General features: G+C 36.9%; 1 protein-coding gene across 1 annotated transcript; it reads right to left on the bottom strand.

Annotated features, from left to right (window-relative positions):
• Positions 1 to 3,512: 3,512 nt before the first annotated feature.
• Positions 3,513 to 8,294, bottom strand: LOC122659513. Its single transcript, XM_043854616.1, has 4 exons — positions 7,961 to 8,294; positions 4,358 to 4,781; positions 3,843 to 3,935; positions 3,513 to 3,663 (listed from the first exon to the last, which is right to left on the bottom strand). The coding sequence occupies exons 1-4, from the start codon at positions 8,292 to 8,294 to the stop codon at positions 3,513 to 3,515; spliced, it is 1,002 nt and encodes a 333-aa protein (XP_043710551.1).
• Between the last annotated feature and the right edge of the window lie 493 nt (positions 8,295 to 8,787).

Here is an 8,787-nt window from a genome sequence, read left to right as displayed (position 1 = left end):
ATTTGTCTCGTCTTTCAAAAAAACCTAGTGACCCAGTCTAGTTGAATTGGTCAAAGTGAGTCATTTTTTTTTTTTTAATGCAATAAATATGTATAAATTACTAAAAATAAATAAATAAGGAATCACATATCAATGCATTTTGAGGTTATACCATTGAACAACAGAAGAGAGTCGAGTTGAGGGTTTCTTACTATTTTAGAATACAGATTTACTATCTTACTCAACTCAGCTTTTAAAAGAATATTTTTTTCTGATTTAAAAAGAAAAGACTAAACTCATTGAGTTTGTCATGAATTGGGTAAAAATACAAAGTCTTATTTGACTAAGACGATATATGATTGAGTCTCATCATTTTTTTACCTTAGTCAAATCTACATAACTTTTGACCAAGTTTTCCAAGATTTTGACTTGACTCAGACTACTCGTCCCGACCAAATCCCGATTTTCCAACTATGATAACATATATAATAAAAAAAAAAAAGTGCTCAGGGCCATGATTCATGGTTGGGGCCACTCAGTCCATATTTCTATTTTTCCTTGTCCCATTGAGAGTGCTCTAGTGGCTCATAACTTGATTCATCGCGCTTCTGTTTCTTGGGGTGAACCTGTCCTTCCAAAATTTGTGTGAGCAGGTTAGATATAATAGCAGCTGTCCCTCCACTATTATTGGTATTGTGATTGAAACCCATCAATAAAAATAACAATGACATGGTTTGAGGTGATGATGTTAATATAAAAATTAATGGATGGCAAAGGCTTTGGCATTGGGGTTGGGTCTCGGGTATGTTCTTGTGGGAGAAGGTTTAGATCGTTTTCCCAACGGTTAACGAGGTTTAAAAGATGAGGGAGGTTTGGAGCCTTATTTTGAAAAATGAATTGATTTATGGTTTGTCATAGAAAAAATACGTGATGATATATACAATATTAAAGATGTGGGATTTTTATTCTTCTTTGAGAGATTAGGATTAGAGGTGAACATCTCCAAAAGGGGCAAGATGTTTTGGCTTTGGATGTATTCTATACGGAGTCCAAGATACCCACTTACCCAGATCCTTTTGCTGAAATCAAAAGATAGGAATATATGTCACTCAGATTCCATGGCAGAGTTGCAGAGCTTGCATTGAGCATCGATTCCTAAGAGAGGAGTTTTGAAAGGGTGGGGATACCTCCTTTTATTAATCTCCATAGAAAAAGTTTGAAGTTGGAGTACGATTTGATGCCCCAAATGAATTTTATCCTTCTTGTACGTTATTTCGATAAAGAGAGTTGTCTGGATCTTGAAAAGAATCACCTCTTGGCCCCTAATAACTTTGCTATTTTAGAGTTTCTAGAGGAAGAAAGGCTACCTGATCATTCAACCAGTGGGCCTCACTCTCGTTTCAGCAAAATGAGCCACCTAGTACTATGCACTATGGAAGCATAGGAGATCTACAACTAGTGGATGTGGGGCCATTGGAAGCTAATGAGGAAGCTAGTTTGACATTGGTAGAAGATAAGGGTGATGTCAATACGGCTCGGAGTGACTTTGACAATAAAGGAGATATGGGTGTTTCTTCGGGCTATAATTATCTTGTAGGGGACCCTGGGCCTGACCATATCATCAATTCTCTGCAGGGAGATCATAGTGGGGAGTGCAATGTTTTTGGAATTAATGGTAGGGGAGAGCTTGGTTCTAATGGTGTCATTTTGGATCGGAAGAATCCTTCCTTTAATTCAAAGAATCAAAGTGAGAGATGGGTGGTTCCTCCCCACAAACCAAATGGGAAGAAGGTCAATTTTATATTCAAGCGATTGGTAGTTTGGGGTTGATTCTATCATTTTGTCCCTCTTGGGTGGTCTCCCTTTAGCTTGATTTGGTTGTAGGGTAGTCATTTTGTTTGTTTTGGAGCTCTCTCCTCGAATTTTTTTGTTCTCTCTCCTCTTTTTTTTATTTTTGGTTGGGTGGGGGGGAAAGATTCTTTTGCTTTGTTGAATATAATTTTCATTCATCCAATAAAAGTATACAACTAAGGATGTGGTTTTGAACTGGAACCTAAAGCCACCTGAAGCTACACTTGTATGGGTTGGGTTGTGCCCAAACACAAGATGGGACGACATGACCACCCCACCCCCATAAAAGGCGATACCGCCCATGCTCTCATTGGCCCACCCGCTAGCACAAGAGCCACACTCGTAGACAAAGAACGCATTACCATATGTGTGTGTGTGTTAATTTTTTTTTTTCATACAACAATGGAAAAAAAATATGAAAACATGGCCAAGCTTGGCTCGCCATTAACCTACTAGGGCCAAGCATGGGCTAAGATGTCCCAGCTTGGTCTCGGGCTAGAATTCAAGCCTAATTCAGCCCGATTACACCCTCAAATAGAAGTAGGGTTCAAACTTCATATATAGCAAGCAAAGGTGGGGCTTACCTAAAATTCAATCCAACCTAAACCCCCCTCATAGATAACACCTTTGCACACGCACCTGCCTACCCTTAAATAAAATTCAACCTATTGACATTTTTTTTGTATGTCATACCTCTTTTCCTTTTATGGAAGCAAAAATTGTTTCTCATCTCAAATGGAGGTGATTGGATTTGCACCAATGAAAACCATAAATTTCATATAAAATAGAGGTATATGATAAATCTTTTGCCTTCAATTTTTAGTTTTAGATAGTGAATATGGCTTTTCGATTCTATCATAATTTGAGCGAGTCACACATACACCCTAGTATAGGTTCTTCGGCGCTGAGGACATCCCCAAAGAATGGGAGATTTCGTGACAGTTTTGATTGAATGTCTTGTGTTTATATTAAGTTGTTTAATTATTAGTATGTTGAATCATATACAGAATGGGGCTGGTTTAGATCGATCGTAACCAGATGATCATGAATTGCATGAAAAAATGGGTAAATGTAATAATTTGTAAATACCAAAATACTCATGCTAAAATGTCAAGTTATAGCACAATGGAGTTGACCAAGTAGCATAATAATGATTTGAAAATCCAATGAATAAATTCTATATTTTTTAATAATTAATTTATATTATGTTCATTAGTGGAATGAGGAATTAAAGATGCAACAGAAAAAAGCTTAAAGTACATAGAAATCTGGACAAACATATCTCAGTTTAAGTGATGGGTGCAACTTGGTCACTCTCCTAACAGGCCTTGGTCTATGTTCGTTTTATCATCTAACATTCTATTATTCCTAAAACCATTACAATTTGTAATTTGTATTAAAAAAAAAAGGGTTTTTTACAATTACCACCCCAAAAATTTTGATATCTACTATTACCCCCCTAAAAACTTTCAAACAACTGTTACCCTCCCCTGTTGCATACTAATAACTAACTGGCCCCCACCGTTACATACCCGTAACGGAGGGGGTTAGTTGTGACAGTGTGCCGTTGTCATGGATTTTTTAGGACCAAAATACCCTTATGTCAAAACAAAATAAAACAAATCTTCAAATGGGACACTTCCTCTTCACTTTACTTGCACTTCATCTTCTTCACTTCCTCTTCACTTCACCTGTTGCAGCAAACCGGAGGAATAGTAGATATCAAAGTTTTTGGGCTGAAAACAGATCAAATAAAAACTCTGAAACGAGAAACCCCAAGCCAGGCAGAAGTAACCATATAATGAATCCATAGTGCAAGAGCTCCCCGCCCATCTACCAGATAATATGAGAAAGCTTCAGATCCCAGACACTAATCCCACATCGAAGAATGGATCAAAAACTTTAATAAATTATTCCAAACAGGAAAATAGTGGAAGTTATTCTAAATATTATGTTCAATTTAGAATACAGAAATGGAGAGAGAGAGAGAGAGATTTCTTAACAAAACCAACCTTTCCTCTGAACTTGCATTACTGAACTGATGGAGGATCCCCTTCTTATTGTGTATTGCATTAATGCTCATCCTCAAAGGCATAACAAAAGTTCTATAACAAAGAAGAATTTTTATTTTACGAACATAACAAGGGGAAAGGGGAAAAAAATAGAAAATGAACAACCGACCCCTTTGTATAGGTAAACTTTTGATTCAGCATGCATTCAATGTCATATGTCGAGCTGCTGTAACAAATCTATAACTAATATTGTAGACAAAGGAAAGACCAACGGGAAATTTTGGGAGTAGGCTAAAAAAGAGTACAGAATGTGTAGCATGCAAACATGGAAATGGGTTCCGATCTCTTCTCCTTCGGATCAAGCAATTGTTAAATACAATTAAAAGTAAAAGAAAAAGGAATCCGCATGCCCAAATCCTGAAGACTAAACACACCATAAAGCCGTTTCACTGTAGAGTTTAAAGAAATAGCAGCAAAAAAAGAAAGAAAATCAAAATCCCAGAAAATGGAGTTACCTATTAAGGAACATGGCTTCTTCAAGAGCGCAACGCAAGCTAGATTCTTGATGACCCAGACCCTCGCAAGAATCACAATGTTTGCCAGGGCAATCGATTCTGTCACCCCAGTACAAGTACTTCTCCAATGCATGATGTCTATGATACCTACTCTTCACGACCTTCACTAGGGCTCCTACAGAAGGGAAGGAGAACCCAGCAATAAAAATTGAAGTGGAGAGAAGGTAGAGAAACAAAATGGAAGCAATAGAGATGATTAGTATGAGAAATGGGGATCTGGGTTTGTATTTATTGTACTTTGGATTCCTCTGAATAGCCATTACTGTGGTTGAAGAGAGGAGAAGAATGAAGAACATAGAAGAGAAAAGGAGAAAACTGCGTTGGAGATGGAAGAGGTCGGACCAGAGATTCTTCCTCCGGTTTGCTGCAACAGGTGAAGTGAAGAGGAAGTGAAGAAGATGAAGTGCAGGTGAAGTGAAGAGGAAGTGAAGACGAAGGGTCCCATTTGAAGATTTGTTTTATTTTGTTTTGACATAAGGGTATTTTGGTCCTAAAAAATTTGTGACAACGGCACACTGTCACGACTAACCCCCTCCGTTACGGGTATGTAACGGTGGAGGCCAGTTAGTTATTAATATGCAACAGGGGAAGGTAACAGTTGTTTGAAAGTTTTTAGGGGGGTAATAGTAGATATCAAAGTTTTTGGGATGGTAATTGTAAAAAACCCAAAAAAAAAAAAAGGTCTGTCTATGATGCATATTTTGGTTGCTCATGGCACCAACTAGATTCTTTGAGCTAGTTGGTAGATGGATTTGCGAATTGAAGAATATATATAATCTTTAATTTTTTAACTTATTTCTATTAACCGCTCAAAAATATTTTATTTATTTTTGAAATAAATGGATGGTTGAAAAGTACAAGGAGATATGCAACAACATTGGAGGGTATATGATTGGATTTAAGACTCTGTTTGGTTACAAGGGAAATATAAATTCTTTTCTTGAGAAGTAAAATATATTTTACAAGAAAAAAGTCACTTTTGGTGTTTGGTATTTTGGTTGCAATGGAAATTCAAATATTTCCTTGCGAAGTGGAATATGTTTTATAAAAAATATAAATATTTCTTTCACATGAAACCTAAATTAGAATTTTACTACATGGTCAATGTCCACCATTTCCTATAATATCCATACAACTAAAAAGTGTCACATCACCCTTCAACTCGACAAAACTTGGTGTGGGTCTAGAGTGAAAATTTTGCCCTTCAGTGCCCCCCACCCTACCCTCCAAAAAAAATAAAATTAAATAAACACTATAAGGCATTTCTTATGATATGCTCCAACTAGCAATACTTGAATATTGAGACCATACTTTAATTAAAACAAAAATAAAGAAGGGAAAAAGAACTCTACTTGGTTGTGTGGGTAGTGTGTATTGCATGTAACCAACATGTGAATAATCGGACTATAATCAAGTAATAATGACCTTTGATGCAATTTAGGCAATAAAAATTACTCAATTTAGTTAAATAAGATTTTGAATATTGATTGAATAATGGTTATACAGGTTAACGATTGTGTTAATGAAGGTTTACAAAAAATAAAATGATTCACAATTAAGGCATATTCTCACCCTTATTATGTCTCTCTTTCTTCTCCATGTTTCTTGATTTGTTTTGAGTATTTTTTGCAAGAAATCCTTATCCTTATTCTCAATGACTTCTCCATTTCTCTCTCATGTTTCGACAAATTCGTTTGACAGATCACCACCCCACTCTAATGGTGATTCTTACTCCATTTATCAAAAAACAAATAAGGTAGACTCTCTCTCTCCTTATTCTTATTCTCAACGACCTCTACAATCTTGCTAAATCCATAAACTTTGGACAGTTGAAGGTAATTAAACCAGACTACAATTCACTCTTATTCTGCTCTAACATAGCGTGCTAACGCATCAAAGCATGCTAACGCAGCAAGAAAACGTATGCGCCCCTATATGAGTAAGGGCCGCTGCTTCTTTCTTCGTTTGTGTAAGCGTTTTATTCGCTCCGTAGTTTGCTGGTAAGGCAATGAGCAAGAATTCGTGGAAGTGGCAAAAGAAGTGTAGAACAACCTGCATCCTAGCTCATAAAGGTGACAAAGGTTAATTGGTCACTCTCTTCTCCACATTTCTTGCTATGTTTTATTTTATTTTATTTTATTTTATTTTTTGCAAGAAATCCTTATCCTTATTCTCAACGACCTCTCCCTCTCCTCGATTTTTTACGGATTCGTTTGACCAAAACAAAAAACGTGTCCAATATTTACTCACGGATATCTTGCAAATATTGTCTCCTTGATTTCATCTTCTTTATCTTCATATTCCAAAACTTTCACCATTTATACCAAAGGTGAAAGACTTTAACGCTTGCATGTTGCAATCATAGTTTACCTCCATTTCTTTCTTTCGTTCATCTCAGATCAAGGATGAAGAAGAAATCAGGGTCATCTTCCATTGCAAAAATGAAGAAGGCAAGCTCAACAACCACCTGATCGGTTAACAATAATAGGAACATGAAGGAGATGGTTAATGATGGTGAATCCATTACACCATCTCCTCACCTTGAGCTTCGACCGCAAAAGAAATCTGCTGGATCTTTTGATATTCTTTTACCCACTTGAGATGGAAGCACCCCATTGATCGGACGTCCACTTTTCAATCCTAGGATTATCAATGTTTGTATTGATAAGAAACATGATAAGTATTTAACATGTTGATTTTCATACCTTAAAAATGGGGCTAAAAATAAAAACATGGATAAACACGTCTACAACAATTCTTCATCTATCTGTTTTACAAAATAAAAAACAAGATTAGTCTATTGCATCATGTCAAACATTAAATTTTTTCTTTATTGTAATTCAAGGTTAGTATAAAATACCTTTTTGTTTAAAGCTTTGCACTTTGTCTTGTTGTGCGGTTGTGCCCAGTGCCATGATAAATGCTACATTCCACTTAAAGTTTAATTGGCAGATACATTAATTGAATAAATGAATTTGTGATCCCTTTCTTTCATATACTCAAAATAAGCTAAAACTGTCGGGAGATCCCCTTCAATCATCTTCCGTTCATTTCTTTTCATACGACCATTAATTGTCCCCTCTGTCACAACTATATTATTGTAACTATCATAGCACTCCACACCAACATCAACTATTTGTGTTTGACCTATACCAACACTGTGAAAATTATCAACTAACACTTTTACACCATCTGTTAGTTGTTGGTGTGATCGGAGCCCAATTGATTGGTCTTCTGGAATCAGTGGGTGATTGTGATATATATACCCAACCATTGGATTATGGTTTAATAAAAAGAAATGTTGGACAACTAACTCTAACTTTAGACCGATGATGCACTACTTTTCCCTTCTGTCGTTTGTCATTGTTATATCGAAAACCTTCTTTGTAACATAAAAACTCCTTTGAAAAAATCTTAGTTATTGAACCAGTAAGATTCTTTTTCTATGATACTTCAGTCCTTCCTATGCGAACACCAAAATCTTTCCTCTGAGCATAAGTATTATAAAAGAATAAGTTTATTCCCAATTTAAGAAATTCAGACCAATATACGGTGTTTGTGCTTCATTTGAATCCTTAGAATGATGGTCATTCGATTCTTTAAAATCATTCACATCCTCATCCACTATACCTTCAACATCACTATGCTCGGCTTCATCTGTAATGTACACATCTTCTCGTTGAGGCTTCAACTCTGCTACATTTGATTGAGATGCCTTCTCCAACTCTGACTGTGGTTCATTTCCATATACATCCTTTGTCAAACGTTGAACAACAAGATCCAAGCCCTCTTGGGCTTGGCGTAGTGTTCTTGAAGGAAGGAAGGTCTTAAAGAGTGGATTGCTGTGACAGGTTGGTAACGAGAAAAATATAGACATCTGGAATGACTACTACGTTCCTTCTCTTCCATTTTTCAAGTTCCAAGGCACCAAACTAGCTCAATGTGAGATTGTGAAAGTCGTGGATCTTATTGATGAGGCAAATCATTCTTGGGGGTTGACTTACTTCAGCAACACTTCTCTGCTTCAGATAGAGAAACCATTCAAAGGATTAAGCTTACGCTTCTTCCAAGGGAGGACTGTCTGATTTGGGATGGGGCCTGCAATGGCACCTTTTTCAGTCTGCTTATCATCTTCTCACCAACCAAAGGGATCATCTTACATCTCTCTCGCCCTCCTCATCTCATAAGCATAGCTGGGACGAAATGGAAGCGCATCTGGCACTGTAAACCCCCCCCCCCCCCCAAAATCAAGATTTTCCTCTAGAAAGTGTGTGCTCAAGGTGTGGCATCCGGCGACCTTCTTAAGCAGCAGCTCCCCTTGGATCCGAGTTGCAAACGATGTGGCTAGGCAGTGGAATCGAGTGACCATA

The sequence above is a fragment of the Telopea speciosissima genome, chromosome 4, assembly GCF_018873765.1.
Source record: "Telopea speciosissima isolate NSW1024214 ecotype Mountain lineage chromosome 4, Tspe_v1, whole genome shotgun sequence".
Classification (NCBI taxonomy): Eukaryota; Viridiplantae; Streptophyta; class Magnoliopsida; order Proteales; family Proteaceae; genus Telopea; species Telopea speciosissima.
Note: the sequence above shows the minus strand (reverse complement) of the source record. Positions and strands in the feature narration are given on the sequence as shown.